Source organism: Erythrolamprus reginae, chromosome 1, assembly GCF_031021105.1.
Source record: "Erythrolamprus reginae isolate rEryReg1 chromosome 1, rEryReg1.hap1, whole genome shotgun sequence".
Taxonomy (NCBI): Eukaryota; Metazoa; Chordata; class Lepidosauria; order Squamata; family Dipsadidae; genus Erythrolamprus; species Erythrolamprus reginae.
Genome location: NC_091950.1, coordinates 318,085,309 through 318,101,292, shown reverse-complemented (window position 1 = coordinate 318,101,292; position 15,984 = coordinate 318,085,309). Strand labels below are relative to the sequence as shown.

The following is a 15,984-nucleotide window of genomic DNA, read 5'->3' as shown; positions in this document are numbered from 1 at the left end:
AAAATTATCATCTGTAAAAACGAATATGACCGTGCTAGTTTTATTATCACTTCATCATACAAGTTTTAGGAGAGATGGGAAGTTAAATGTATGTAAACTGGTTTGCTGAGCTCTTCTAATTCAGATGCTGTAAAAAGTAAAGACTGCTATTCAGAAATTTGGTGGCCATGTTCTCCTCATCTTCTTCCCTGAGTTGAAGTCCTAAGAGCAGGCAAGCATTAATTTAAGTAGTCTGAAATAAAGCAGATGATAACACAACAGCCTGATGCACTGGTCAATTTGAGAAAGTGCAGTATGGTTTCACAGATCCTTAGTATGGTTTCACAGTTTATTACTTGAATGTATTGCAGTCCTTTGGAAGATAGAAAAGCAAGTAGCACAAGAGAAAAAGGAAAAAGAACAAAAGTTGGTTTAAGAGGCTGAGGGAAATAAATTAGTTAAGTATGTACAGGGTGTAAAGTGTGGGAAAAACTTGGAAATAATGTGCTAATTCCAGTTTGATGTAGTGGTGAAAATGCTGGTCTATAAACCAGGAGACTTGAATCCTAGTCCTGTCTTGAGCATGAAAGCTGGCTGAGAGAACAAGCCAGTCATTCTCTCAGCCCAACACTCTCAAAGGGTTATTGTGTGGAGGAAGTATCAGGCATGTTTACCACCTTGAGTTATTTTCTTTTTTTAAAAAAAGGTGGAGTATAAATAAACTGACCAGGGAAACTTTAAGAATTCATAGGAAGTATCAGAATTTTGGAACAATTTTACATGTTTATTTTTACGTGAAAGGACTGCCCTTTGCTTGCAGCGCCACTGTGGCGTCCTTTTTCGTAAAAATATAACAATGCTTATTTTTACGTGAAGACCTCCCTTTGAAGGAGCTGGGGAATCCCTCCCACAAAGATATTCCGGGGGCGGAGCCTTGACATCACCGGCAGGTTGCTAAGGACGCCACGGTGATCAATTCCTGGATTCCATGGAATCCAGGAAGTGAATCACCTTGGCGTCCTTAACAACCTGCCGGTATACGTGATGTCAAAGTTCTGCCCCCGGAATCTCTTGGTGGGATTCCCCGTTCGGGTTCGGCCAAATTTTGCCTAAAGTTCGTCCGAACTTGCCGAACCCGAACACCGTTGGGTTCGCCCATCACTATTTATGACCTTTTTTTTGCCATGTTTGTTAAACGGAGTTATTAAGTGAATCATGCCGTAGTTAAACAAATCTGGCTTCCTCCATTGATTTTGTTGGAAAAGTCACAAGTGACCCAAGGATGCTGCAACTATCATAAATATGTATTGGTTGCCAAATGCCTGAATTTTGATTACATGACTGGAGATGCTATGATGGTTGTAAATGCAAGGGCCAGTTGTAAAACAATTTTTTCAGTGTTGTGTGACTTCAAGTAGTCGCTAAATTAATGTTTCTAAATCAAGGATTACCTCTACTCCATTTGTCTAGGAAATGCCCTAATATGACCAGGGCAGAATCATGGGCCCAGCTCCTTTCATATCAATATGATGGGTTAGATTATAGCCTGTTAATCTGCACAATGTATCTTACCCAGATTCTGTTGCCGAAGAAATAGGGGATATTTTTTTGTATACTGCTCCAGTTGAAATTTCAATACTGTGTCCTTTAAAACAACAATATATCTGTTGGTCTGAAAAATATGTCCTGAGAATGATCAGCAAATTCAAGCAATTTAAAGCAGTGTTGACTCAAATTATAGACCTGGAGTATTAATTCACCCATTTTACATTAAATACCGTGGAATTTAACTGTAGTTCAGTAGTTGTTCATCCTAAATCCTCTTTTGGAATTTTACTCAAAATAATTCATGCTGTTTGTATGATTTCACTTCAAAGTTAAGTCAGACTAAGATAAATCAGCAAAAAGATCTTGAGCATCAATTTTAGCTCACCCAAATGCTATATGCTAATACGAATGTCAGTGTAACTGGGAAAGTAAACAATGAAAACAGTTATATCTCCAATTTATATTACTGTACATGCTTTTGCTAGATTGTCCTAAAATTATTTATTCTTTCTTTTAAGCATCTTAATGTGAATAAAAGTTATAAATCAATCTTTTTTTTGTAAAATAATACTATAGAATAGCAAAAAACCTGAAAACTATACATTAGACTAGATTATGTATTATTCCATTGTATATCAAATTAATATCACAATTATAAATGACTGCAGTTGACGTATAATTAACTAAACTTGGTTTTATAGTATAAGATTACTATAACAATCTTCTAGAGAAGTTTTTTTTAAAGTAGAATTTCTGATAAATTCTGTATAATTCTGACGTAAAATTCTACAGCAGAAGGTTCCAATCTTGGCAACTTTTAAGACCCGTGGACTTCAACTCCCAGAATTCCACAGGTTGAAGTCCACAGGTCTTAGATACTTCTGATATATGGTATTTATGAATATGGCATTACTGGTAAAATATACCAGTAACTGTTGCTGTTCTGATGGGGATGGCTTTAAGCAGTCAATATTTCTAAAGATAATTTCAGATAAGTTGCCTCCTACCTGTTGGAGATGGGCCGGTATTTGCCCCTTGTAATCTATTCTGAAGTAATGTCCCCACAGCATTTGTTAAAGTGGGGTCTTTTTTGGAGACTCCTTGTTTCCCCTAGAAAACAGACTGTAAATAACTAAACAGCATCACTACAGAGTGATTGAGAATGTAATATAATCATTTTTATATTTAAAAACATTTTCAAAGGAGCAAGAATAAAAGAAGATAAGACAGATATCAATTATTTTTACATATTCCCAGTAAACTTCACTTGGGAGGGAAAGTCCTATCTAAATGGTTTTCCTCATTCGCTACTGTCTACCACATAACTGATTCTCATTTATTTACTTATTTATTTATTTTTACTTTGTCAAGTACGTACTGGTAAGCATACAAAGGTATGATAATAGTAAGAGAAACATCAGGGCGGGATGGAAGACACGCTGGTGCACTTATGCACTAGTCTTAAAATGGTCAAGTCTGAAGACTCCTGGGTTAGGGGTTGGGGTGCAAGGGTATTCAAACTTGGCAAGCTTGTGGAATTTTGGGAATTGGTTCACAAGATTTAAGATTTAATTGGATTTGTATGCCATCCCTCTCCGAGGACTCGGGGTGGCTCACAGCATATACAGAAAACAGTAATAAACAATCCAATTATTTGTCTTAAAGTCAAAAGTATTCTGCTTCTGGTACACTGGTATTTTAGTAAATGATATAGTACTACACCATTGGTTCAGAATACCTTTTCCTTGTTTTCCACCTCTAAAATCTAGGTACGTCTTATACAGTGATCCTTCATTTTTCACGGGAGATGTGTTCCAAGACCACCCATGAAAAACGAATTTCCGTGAAGTAGAGGAAAGATTTTTTTTTTAATGTATTTAACGAGTATTTGGACTTTAAAAACCCACCCTTTGCATTAAACAGTCATTCTATAATGTTTCTCAGCTGGAACTACATTTGATATCCTATCAGTTTCTTTAATAGAGTACAGTAGTACTGTAGAAGAATTTTATGAATTTTTAATGAATTTAAATTTTTTAATGGATTTAAGCCCCCTTTGAAAACCCATGAAGTAGCAAATCCGCGAAAGATGAACCGTGAAGTAGAGAGGGATTACTGTACTCCACAAATCTTATACAGTAATACCCCGCTCGTTGCGAGGGTTCCGTTCCAGGACCCCCCGCAACGAGCGGGTTTTCGCAAAGTAGCGCTGCGGAAGTAAAAACACCATCTGCGCATGCGCAGATGGTGTTTTTACTTCCCAGCAGCGAGGAGCCGAAGATTGGGGTTTCCCCGCCGCCCACGCGAACTCCTCGCTGCTGCCGCGCCCACCGCTCGCCCGCCCTGAAAGGGAAAGCCCCCCCAGGCCGGCTCCGATCCCCCAGGCCGTGTCTCCTTCTCCCTCCTCCTCCTCTTCTTCCCCGCTCTTCCATCCTTTGCCGCCGAGGTCGCCAGGAAGGGAGAAGAAGAGTCAATGAACGGCGCCAGCCGCCGCCTCGCCCAACGCAAAGCGCAAGAGCCCAGACCCGGAGGCAACCCGCTCGCTGTCGAGTTTCTCCTCCCGGAGGCGCGCTCGGCGCTCGCTGCAGCGGGGGAAGACCCAGGGAAGGTTCCTTCGTCCGCTGCCCACGGAAAGGGGAAACCCGGATCTTCGGCTGCAGCGAGCGCCGAGCGCGCCTCCAGGAGGAGAAACTCGAAGCACCGCGGACAGCGAGCGGGTTGCCTCCGGGTCCTCGCGCTTTGCGTTGGGCGAGGCGGCGGCTGGCGCCGTTCATTGACTCTTCTCCCTTCCTGGCGACCTTGGCGGCGAAGGATGGAAGAGCGGGGAAGAAGAGGAGGAGGAGGGAGAAGGAGACACGGCCTGGGGGATCGGAGCCGGCCTGGGGGGGCTTTCCAGCAACCCACGAGCCCTGGGTCTTCCCCTGCTGCAGCGAGCGCCGAGCGCGCCTCCGGGAGGAGAAACTCGAAGCGGGTAAGTTTGACAGCATGAACAGCTGCGAGATCTGGAGGCCGATTTTACGTTTTCTCCTCCGGGACTCCAACCTTGGCAACTTTAAGACTTGTGGACTTCAACTCCCAGAATTCCTCAGCTAGCAAAGCATGTAAGGAAACCTTGAGAGTTGAAGTCCACAAGTCTTAAAAGTTTCCAAGGTTGCATACTCCTGTTGGGGAAGAGCAGAGATTGGCAGCCATCAATCTGCGGGGGAGGACGAAGCTTCTGGCTTGCAGTCAAGCGAGAGTGAACGTCGCCTCGCCTCCCTCCCAGCTTCCCGAATAACATGTGTTGCCCGGAGGCAACCCGCTCGCTGTCCCCGGCGCTTCGAGTTTCTCCCGGAGGCGCGCTCGGCGCTCGCTGCAGCAGGGGAAGACCCAGGGCTCGTGGGTTGCTGGAAAGCCCCCCCAGGCCGGCTCCGATCCCCCAGGCCGTGTCTCCTTCTCCCTCCTCCTCCTCTTCTTCCCCGCTCTTCCATCCTTCGCCGCCGAGGTCGCCAGGAAGGGAGAAGAAGAGTCAATGAACGGCGCCAGCCGCCGCCTCGCCCAACGCAAAGCGCGAGAGCCCAGACCCGGAGGCAACCCGCTCGCTGTCCGCGGCGCTTCGAGTTTCTCCTCCCGGAGGCGCGCTCGGCGCTCGCTGCAGCCGAAGATCCGGGTTTCCCCTTTCCGTGGGCAGCGGACGAAGGAACCTTCCCTGGGTCTTCCCCTGCTGCAGCGAGCGCCGAGCGCGCCTCCGGGAGGAGAAACTCGAAGCGCCGCAGACAGCGAGCGGGTTGCCTCCGGGTCCTCGCGCTTTGCGTTGGGCGAGGCGGCGGCTGGCGCCGTTCATTGACTCTTCTCCCTTCCTGGCGACCTCGGCGGCGAAGGATGGAAGAGCGGGGAAGAAGAGGAGGAGGAGGGAGAAGGAGACACGGCCTGGGGGATCGGAGCCGGCCTGGGGGGGCTTTCCAGCAACCCACGAGCCCGGGTTGGGGGCTCGTGGGTTGCTGGAAAGCCCCCCCAGGCCGGCTCCGATCTTTTAAAACAGGCGCGCCGCTTCTCCGCTGACTCCTGGCGAACTTCCCTGCTTTAGGAGTCAGGAGAAGACCCAGGGAAGCCGCCCAGCAGCTGATTTGCCCGACCCATCTACGCATGCGTGCCCATAGAAAAAAAGGGCACACATGCGCAGATGGTGTTTTGACTTCCGGGTTCAAAAATCGCAAATTACCCTGTTCGCAATGGTCGGGGACGCAATAACCGGGGGATCACTGTACTCCAAAAAATACTGTACTTACTGAACCTGATTTGCCTGCCTTCTGGCTTGGGGCAAAGGGTCGTCTGGCAGCTTGTTCTTTGCAAAAGTTGATGTGCCTTTCTGCTGCAGTCTGATTAAACCTTCTCATACAGTAAGGACACTGAATATAATCTGAATACAATAAAGCACCATGATTAACTCAAATGATACTTGGAGGATGAGTGTATGGATGGCAACTTTGTAGAAATGGAGCAAATGAATGAATGAATGATATTTCCATAGTTCTACTCTTATTAAGAATTCTATAGAAAGCTGTTGTTCCTCAAGTCCTAGGCAAGAAGAGAGAAAAGTCCTGCTCACAATAAATGTTTAGTAATTGTCGGAATTATACCAGCTTTTGACTCAGAAAATTTCTACTTTCAGAGAAGACAGATTGAATCGACAAATATATTTGATCATTTTAATCATGTACTCTTGAGTATCTATAACAGCGGTCCCCAAACTACGGCCCGCGGGCCGGATGCGGCCCAACGAGGTCTTTTAACCGGCCCGTGGCAAGCTCACGAGATTTTACTGGTCGATAAAATAAGCTCCCGAATCTCCTGTCAACTCACCGCGGTCGGCTGCTCAGCGAGGAGAAGGTGGAGAGGCAAGGGGGCGGGGAGGAAAGCGGGCCTGCAATTGGCCCCTTCCTTTGTCGCCTTTAGGGAGAGAAACTGTTGCTGCCCTATGGCAGAGCAGCAACAGTTCCTCTCCCTAAAGGCGAGAAAGAAATTGGCCAATTGCAGGGCCGCTTTCCTCCCCGCCCCCTTGCCTCTCCACCTCCTCCTCCCCTCCTCCTCCGCGGTGAGTGAAAAACTGTCCACTGAAAGTCACAGCTAAGTGCACCATGGCTAAGTTTGTGTGTGGGGGGGAGGCGGCTGCTTGAAAACCCCTGACCTCCATCGCCTCCCCCCCACGGCACAAGGCGAGCACACCTCGCCGCTGACACAGGCGGCGGGGACTGCCCTGTCCCCCTGTCCCCCCTGCGCAAAACTACGCAGCCCCAGATCGCTCGCTTCTCCAGCCAGCAAAGCCGATTGCCCGGCTTTGCTGGCTGATGCAGGAAAGGAAAGCCTCACATTTAAAAAGCACGCCACTTTCTGGGACTTCAAGCGCGGCCCTTCGCGGCGCCCCCCACCCGTTCCTGCAGGAAGAGATCGGGCACTTTACCGGGAGGTGGAGGCGGCGTGGGGCCGGACGCTGGGTGCCGGGGAGGGCGAAGGAGTGGACGCGCCTCTCAGCTGCAGAGCGGAACGGGGATGGAGATCCGCGGCGGAGTCCGGCGTTGGGAGCCTGGGGCCATGCGGGACCGCTCATCCAGGCTTGCCGGTCCACGCGCGCCTGGATGAGCGGTCCCGCATGGCCCCAGCGCCGGACTCCGCCGCGGATCTCCATCCCCGTTCCGCTCTGCAGCTGAGAGGCGCGTCCACGCCTTCGCCCTCCCCGGCACCCAGCGTCCGGCCCCACGCCGCCTCCACCTCCCGGTAAAGTGCCCGATCTCTTCCTGCAGGAACGGGTGGGGGGCGCCGCGAAGGGCCGCGCTTGAAGGCCACCACGGCGCCGCAGTCCCAGAAAGTGGCGTGCTTTTTAAATGTGAGGCTTTCCTTTCCTGCATCAGCCAGCAAAGCCGGGCAGTCGGCTTTGCTGGCTGGAGAAGCGAGCGATCTGGGGCTGCGTAGTTTTGCGCAAGGGGGACGGGGACAGGGCAGTCCCCGCCGCCTGTGTCAGTGGCGAGGTGTGCTCGCCTTGTGCCGTGGGGGGGAGGCGATGGAGGTCAGGGGTTTTCAAGCAGCCGCCTCCCCCCCACACACAGAGATAAGAGAGAGAAAGAAAGAGAGGGACAGAGAGAAAGAAAGAGAGGGACAGAGAGAAAGAAAGAGAGGGACAGAGAGAAAGAAAGAGGGACAGAGAGTAAGAAAGAGAGGGACAGAGAGTAAGAAAGAGAGGGACAGAGAGAAAGAAAGAGGGACAGAGAGAAAGAAAGAGACAGAGAGAAAGAAAGAGGGACAGAGAGTAAGAAAGAGAGGGACAGAGAGAAAGAGAGAGGGACAGAGAGAAAGATAGAGAGGGACAGAGAGAAAGAAAGAGAGGGACAGAGAAAAAGAAAGAGGGACAGAGAAAAAGAAAGAGAGGGACAGAGAGAAAGAAAGAGGGACAGAGAAAGGGAGAGAGAGAAAGAGAAAGAAAGGTAGAGAGAAAGAGTGAGAGAAAGAGAAGAGAGAGAGAAAGAAAGAGGGGGGAGAGAAAGAGGGAAAGATAGAGAGGGAGAGAGAAAGGAAGAGGAGAGATAGAAAGGGAGAGAGAGAGAAAGGGAGAGAGAGAGGGGGAGAGAGAAAGAGGGAGAGATATAAAGAGTGAGTGAGAGAAAGAGAGAAGAGAGAGAAAGAAAGAGAGAGAGGACAGAGAGAAAGAGAGAGAACTAGAAAGACAGAAGGACAGAGAGAAAGGGAGAGAGAGAGAAAGGAAGAATAAATATTAAATATTGTATTTGTTCCCATTTTGTTTTTTACTTTAAATAATGTATGTGCAGTGTGCATAGGGATTTGTTCACACGTTTTTTTAATAGTCCGGCCCTCCAACAGTCTGAGGGACAGTGAACTGGCCCCCTGTGTAAAAAGTTTGGGGACCCCTGATCTATAACCTTGATCATTTTAATCATGTACTCTTGAGTATAACCTTTTCTTCTTTTTTAAATTACTTTTGATGGGAAACTAACTGAAAGAATATTTAATGGACCACAGAGATGACCTTGGAGAAAAGGAGAAATGGTTGTCAAAACAAAGGCATACATTGTCCAAGAAATAAAGATGATTAGGGGACTGGAGGTTAAATGTGAAAATCGGTTGCAGCAGGAACTAAATATGTCTAGTTTAATGAAAAGAAGGACTAGGGGAGATATGATAGCAGTTTTCCAATATCTCAGGAGCTACCAGAAAGAAGAGGGAGTCAAATTATTCTTCAAACCACCTGAAGGTAGAACAAGAAGCAATGGATAGAAACTAATCAAGGAGAGAAGCAACTTAGAAGTAAGGAGAAATTTCCTGACAGAACAATCGGTGGGACAGCTTGCCTCCAGAAGTTGTGAATGCTCCAACACTGAAAGTTTTTAAGATGTTAGTTAACCATTTGTCTAAAGTAGTGTAGGGCCTCCTGCCCAAGCAGGGGGTTGGACTAGAAGACCTTCAAGGTCCCTTACAACTCTGTTATTATTATTAGAAAAAAATAGAAACTTGTTAACTGGGGATTATGGGAGAATGAATCTGACACATCTGGTGGGGGACCAGATGAGCTTCCGCTTAATCATTTAGCTCCATACAGAAAAAGAACAAAGTTCATTTTGAATCAGTTTAGGAAAAGGCGGAAAAGTTTTAAAAATGATGTTGGATAACCATTTGTCTGAAGTGGTATAGGGTTTCCTGCCTAAGCAGGAAGACCACAGAGGTCCCTTCCAACTCTGTTATTCTATTCTACTCTATTCTACTCTACTGCAATGTATCCTCTAATTTTTTTTTGGTGTGGGCGGAAAAGTATAGTGTCTGAGCGACAGTCCCTTTGGGACTGGGCGGCATAGAAGAATGAATGAATGAATGAATAAATAAATAAATAAATAAATAAATAAATAAATAAATAAATAAAAAATCCCTTCTTTTTTATTAAAAGAAATTAATAATTTAAAAAAACCAAAATCCATTACTATTAAAACTAAATCAACCAGCAAAACCAAAAACATAACTATTAATAAAAACAGGTGAGGGCTGGGTTTTTTTTCTGTTATTATTTAAGTGCTTTTACCATATGCTTTAAATCAAGAGTCACTTCTCTCTCTGTTTTTCTCTTTCCTGTCATTCTCTGCCTCAATCATTTTCTCATTTCTCTTTTCTCCCCTTTTTTCTATCATTTCTCTCTATCTCTTCCTTCCACTCCTCTCTCTCTCTTCCTTCCTCTCATCTCTCTCTTGCTTTCTCTCTCTCTCTTTCCCTCTCTCCCCCCCTCTTTCTCTCTCTTTTTCTCACTTTCCCTCTCGTTTTCTTTCTCTCTCACTCACTCTTTCTCTCTTGTTTTCTTACACTCTTTCTCTCTCTTGTTCTCTCTCTCTTGCTATCTCTTTCTCTCCCCCCTTTCTCTCTCTCTTTCTCACTTTCTATCTTGCTGTCTGTTGCTCTCATTGTCTCTCATTTTCTCTCCGTTCTTCTCAGCGGAGGCCGGCGAAGGTGATATTCAATGTCAGGGGGGGCGCGGGCGTTTGCGCGCGCTCCAAATCCCCCTGCTAGCCCCCCGGAACATTCAAAATAAGAAAAGCCTTCGCCGGCGAAGGCTTTTCTTATTTTGAATATTCTGAGCGGGCTAGCAGGGAGATAGGGAGCGCGCGCAACCGCTCGCGCCCCCCCGACATTGAATATCACCTTTGCCAGCCTCCGCTGAGAGAATGCCTGCTCCGCCTCTCCTGCAATCCCCTTGCCGAGAGCCCGGGACGAAAGTGTCCTCGGCAAAGGTGAGACGGGCAGGGTGTGTGTTCCGGGTGCGGGAGGAGCCGCGCCGAAAGGCAGGAGGCGGCGGAGGAGCAGAGGGGGCGGGCGGGGGGCAGCGCCGAAAGGCCGAGGGGCCGGAGGAACTGTGGGGAGGCAGGGGCGGCCACGGCTCCCTTCCCTTCTGCTGCCGGCGCCTCCCCGCCCCCCGCCCCCCCGCGGCTGGCATGGGGATGGGGAGCGCGCGGCCGTGAAAAAGGCTGCGCGGGGGTATATTTTGGGGCGCGTGTGTGCGCGTGTGCACAGCTTTCGGGGAACAGTGCTCTACTCTATTCTATTCTAAACAGAAAGTGTGAGAAAAAGATTCAGACAGACTGAATTCTAATTCATTGGGGTGTGAAAAAAAGGGAAAGGCAAACACACTCCAGCTTTCAAAATTTTAATTATAACTATATCAATAAAGGCAAAGTTTCCTGCCCTGCCTCAAACATTGACTGCTGGTTACCTAATATCATAAATTACAGAAACCTTCCAGTTTTGTGATTAGATAGAAACTACAGTATTTGAAAATATGAGGGCCACCACACATTCACTGAAAGAATCGCCATCTGCAGCCATGATATAGTAGGGGGAAAAATTAGGCTGAGAAACCTTTAGAGACTAGTGCTCTCTGCAACCATGAGCAAGGGATCTGCTTTGGTTCTTCCAACAAACTTTTCTGTTTTTAAGCCAACATATAGTTTCAGCACAAGTAAATCACCTGGGTTAATGGACGGAGGGGGTGGCGGTGGAAGAGGACGGCCTTCTTTCATGGCTAGAGTTGCAAGTTTAGCTGCTCTGATGGTCGAAATAAAATCTTCATGCTGCTGTCTCCAATTCGATTTTTTCTCCCGTTCGTTCTGCAAAGGAATTAGATTTTCCTTTCGTCAATCAGAGCAAAAATTAATTTTTTTGAGAGAGTAGGACAAATGGAAGGGAAGGTGAGAAGTAGCCCATTACATCCCACCTTTTCTACAGGAACATAAATCAACATAACTAACACTCCCTCCAATTTTTCCCTTCCACCACAAGCCTGAGATATATTTGGCTGAGGCAGAATGACTGGTCCAAACCCAAATTCATTCATCCAGGTGGAAGAACATGGTTGGATCCTGATAGCAGCTATATGGATGAGGCAAAAATGATGGACAGTTAAAGTTTACATTTTTAGCCTTGAAATACAAATGTCGCCTCTTTGCTAATAAGGAATGGGCCCCTAATGCTGTTAACAACATTTATTTCAAATGAATGTTGGCAGGGCAGCAGAAGACTAATGTTCCCTCCATTTTATATCAGATAACGAAAGGTTGGTATTCCAGGCATTAGCTAAATGTTGTCGATCAAATAATAAATGTTATGGGACCTTCCAAACCTCTATATTAGGACAGCCCCAGCCTAGATAAAGAATCCAGACACCCCCTTCTCCGGCTCTATTGTTGCAAATCATCTCAATGGCAAAACTTTGGTGCTCCTTACAACATATTGATAAAAATATGGTAATGGTATTGACAGGTCTACCTTCACAGGTGGCTTCTTTTTCACCGTTGGGATGTCAGTTCCTTGTATTCGTTGTTTCAAGGAATTGAACGGCTTCCGCTTCTTGTTGAAAATCTTTTTGCATATCGGATTGTGCCTTGCCTAAGGGAAAGGAAAAGTCATATACAATAGTCACATTTCTAAACTAGCACAGTGATATATTATTTTTGATTATACTTCAAACTCTCCCCCCCCCCCCAGGGTTTGAAGAGTTTGAAATTATGATCATTTCAACCTTTTAGTATATTACAGTTATCTTTATGCTTAACTGGGAATAATAATGTGCTTGTGTTTCATAAAAAATTGCAGGTTATTTCTGTCTGTCCCATGTAATCACTGTTTTTGGTAGGCTAATTGGCCAATCTGTTGTGAGTCCAGTTTAACAGTTAGGCAGGATTGTGTATCACAGAGAAAAACTGAGCCACTGGATATTTTTAATTTGTATGTATCAGATTTATATCCTCCTTCATTTATCACTTAATTATAGGTGCCATATGTGGTTAGTGACTCCAAATGTTCTGTTTAATTTTCTCTGAATTGTGATCCTGGTAAGTTTTATAATCCATGACTTAGAACCCCCTCAATTAAACTAGTAAGTAGTGATGGGCGAACCCAACGGTGTTCGGGTTCGGCACGTTCGGACGAACTTTACACAAAATTCAGCCGAACCCGAACCGAACTTGGACCCGAACGGGGAATCCCTCCCGTGAAGAGATTCTGGGGGCAGGGCTTTGAGGTCACCGGCAGGTTGCTAAGGACGCCAAGGTGATCACTTCCTGGATTCCATGGAATCCAGGAAGTGATAACCTTGGCGTCCTTAGCAATCTGCCAGTGACGTCAAAGCTCCGAACGCTGAACACAACCCCGAACTTTGCCCGAAGTTTGAAAAAAAATTGTGTTTGTGTTCGGCATACCGAACACCACAAAATTCGGTACGGACCCGAATTGTGCGGGTTCAGTTCACCCATCACTAATAGTAAGGCTTTGGGTTTTCCCTTCCGTAATAGTTATAGGTAGTCCTTAACTTACAACCACAATTGGGATCAGAATTCCTGTAGCTAAGCAAAACAGTCATTGAGTGAGCCGTGATGGCTTTTATGAGTTTTTTTTTTTAGCCATGATTGTTAAGTGAATCACTGCAGCTGTTAAGTGAATCATAAGATTTTGAATCCTGATTTTGAATCAATAAACATGAATTTTCAGAGTTGGGATATATCACCACTTTCCCATTTAGTAAAGTTATACACTCTTATGAAGAACCCTGTGCTTTACAAAGGCTTTTGTTTTGCTTGCATAAATACAATTATAATCAGTCTTCCTATTAAACACCTTCCCATTTTTACTTCACTTGTTTCTAAGAAGATGTTCACTGAGTGAGTTTGAACAAAACAGGTACTGTTTCTTTTTTATTATCACTGAAATACATTCAGTACAAAATGCTCTTATTTTACCAGTGCTTCCGGTGCAAAATTCCTTCCACAAGTGTTGCATTGAAGCAAATTTGGTGCGCCAGCCTCTGTGTGGAACAGGAAAAATTACTATCTCTAAAGTATAAGCAGTTTTCAAACATCTCTGTAAATATAGTCTTAAGCATCCTTCCCAAGTCTAAAGGAAATAGATCAATATCAGGGGTGAAATCCAGCAGGTTCTTTCAGGTTCTGGATAATCTGTAAGAAACCTAGCAGAAATTTTGAGTAGTTCAGAGGACCGGTAGCAGAAATTCTGAGTAGTCTGGAGAACTGGCAAATACCACCTTGGCTGACCCCAGATTGGGGTGGGAATGGAGTTTTAGCAATATCCTTCTCCCAGGAGTGGGGAGGGAATGGGGATTTTGCAATACCTTTCCCCCGCCACACCCACCAAGCCATACCATGCCCAAGCCACGCCCACAGAACCAGTAGTTTAAAAAATTGGATTTCCCCACTGATTAATATGTAATATCCAGAACTTATTTTATCTTCTATGAAGGAGTAACTAAACCCTATACCTTAGCTGAGTTTAATAAAACCTAATTCTAAATCAGTACACACAGGATTTCCCATTCAGACTGAATATGACGTAATACTATTATGAATTGCAATACAAAAATAGTCCATTTTATATTTCTTAGGTCGTGTCATACAGCTTTAAAAGTGACAGATGTCTTGAACTTTCTGCCTCCAGTGAATTTCTTAATATAACTTTGAGGCAGAGGAGCCAGTTTTAATGAAAATCCTCAGAAGCTTAAGATAAAATCTGACAAAATCAATGGCATCATTTTTCATGGGCTATTTCAGGAATTTTCTTTCAACATACAGATTTAATTGAACACCTTAAAAAATAAAATATTGCAGCAAGTCATTTACATATGTATTGCCTTTAGGATTCTAAAGAAGCCTAACAATGTTGCTTGACATAGCTTGTTAGGGATAGAAGTCTACATGCTGAGTAGATATTTCTTTAAATTACACTACATAAATATTTTGATAGTCGTTCATTTAAAATATTTTAATCTCAGATTTTAATCCAATAGTCTCAAGGTACAACGGTTTACAAAATGGTTTACAAAACCATTGTGGGGCTATCAAAAAAAAAAAGGAATCCATCTAAAATTATCAAAGTATGACAGAGCACATGAAAATGTAAGAGCTTATTTGGCTTTGGCACTGTGGCTTACTCAAAAATTATCAGTTTCTTTAGCATCATTTACAAACCTTGCTAGTCAGGGCATTTATATTAGAGAATCATGGCTACCCAGTCCTATTAAGTGTGGCTAATCATCATAGTTCTGATCAAATAGGTCATAGTACAGGAGTAAATTAAATTCTTGATTGTGCACTTATATTTTAATTCTTTACAATTTTCACATTATGCTGGACTTAAACATATTTGAGGTGTCCTGGTGCCCCTTCAGCTTGGTTGTTTGTTTGCAGGCATTTCATAACCCAAATTAGTGTTATCACTACCAGTGGGATTTGTTTTCAATTCTGCAAGTAAACCACTAAGCTCAGAGAGCACCACCCCGCATTTCAACCCTGAGCTACAGTACATTCTCTTCTATCCTTATTCTATTGCGTTGGTATCCATAAGCAAGAGTGTTAGACAGAGTTAGGCTTGTCCCTCTCCTAAGGAACCATCTGGGGGTGGAAAAGTCATGCCAACAATGGCTATCGATAGTTTTTTTTTAACAGTTACATTACTGCATGGAATTTATCATAAGATAGTAATTGAATAAAAGCTACGGATACTTCTAACACATCATGCAGATACCAGTTTGAAATACTTTTATATCAAAACACTTGACAAATTGTTTCACTGTGAGTTAACCAACATTCAAAATAGCTATGTTGTTGAGTACTTCATACCTGTGGCACCTGCTTTCTTTTCAGAATCCACACTCATTTCATAGCGCAGTGCTTTCAGGTTTTCTTTTAATATTATTTTTTTCAGGGATATAGATGTACCCAATAGCTGACTTTCTGTTGTCTAGTTCTCCTGCTTGCAGGAATCCTAGTGAAATATCATTGGCTGACCAATTAAACAATTATGACACAGTTCACCCATCATGTAATGATGCACAGTGTTATGTATTTTTGCTGCCTTACGTGCAAAATAATAAAGGGAGGATAGAAATTTAATTATAAATATGGAACCTTCAGCCAGTTTCAAAGCTGTTTTTAAAGGCAGCTTTTTTAAAGAGCGGTACCAAAATAGCTCCCATTAATTTACAGATTCCTGTAAAATCTTAAACTTAACTGCTCTAAAGCCCAATACTTTTCCTGGAATTTCTCTCCTGCATACAGCAACCAAGAAATATAAAAATAAATTCATCCTCCAAGCGTTATTCCCAAAGGGGCAGGGTCTGCTTTTTGAATTGATGAATGCCATCTTGTATACCAATTATAGCATCCGGGTCCAACTGGGTAATTTTTATATCTGCATTTCTTGTGTATTGCCATCTTTGCTTCAGTTTCCATTGGATGCTTGCCACCTGTGTTAAAATTAATACAGGCAAAGGTGTGTGGGGCTCCTTATAGGACATGGCCCTACAACTGTAGGTGTTTCTCCTGCATTTTCTCAGGTATTGGCACAATGGCCATTTGCTCCCGTACTATGTCATTGCTGACATGATCAAAAAGAGAAACAGCTAAAGACCAATAAAGCATA

General features: G+C 44.5%; 1 protein-coding gene across 1 annotated transcript; it reads right to left on the bottom strand.

Annotated features, from left to right (window-relative positions):
• Window positions 1-201: 201 nt before the first annotated feature.
• On the bottom strand, window positions 202-15,984 carry ZC2HC1B (zinc finger C2HC-type containing 1B). The gene is made up of 8 exons (XM_070733659.1): window positions 15,183-15,984; window positions 13,290-13,354; window positions 11,821-11,940; window positions 11,024-11,162; window positions 5,796-5,926; window positions 2,535-2,637; window positions 1,552-1,624; window positions 202-232 (listed from the first exon to the last, which is right to left on the bottom strand). The coding sequence occupies exons 1-8, from the start codon at window positions 15,217-15,219 to the stop codon at window positions 202-204; spliced, it is 699 nt and encodes a 232-aa protein (XP_070589760.1). The 5' UTR covers window positions 15,220-15,984.

Excerpts from the sequence above, each read along its gene's own strand:
- ZC2HC1B (XM_070733659.1), bottom strand. The coding sequence starts at position 15,219 with ATGAGTGTGGATTCTGAAAAGAAAGCAGGTGCCACAG. Across the intron at positions 1,625-2,534 it reads TACCGGCCCATCTCCAACAG|GACACAGTATTGAAATTTCA; the intron begins GTAGGAGGCAAC and ends GTTGTTTTAAAG. Across the intron at positions 233-1,551 it reads TCTTCGGCAACAGAATCTGG|ACTACTTAAATTAATGCTTG; the intron begins GTAAGATACATT and ends GCTTTATTTCAG.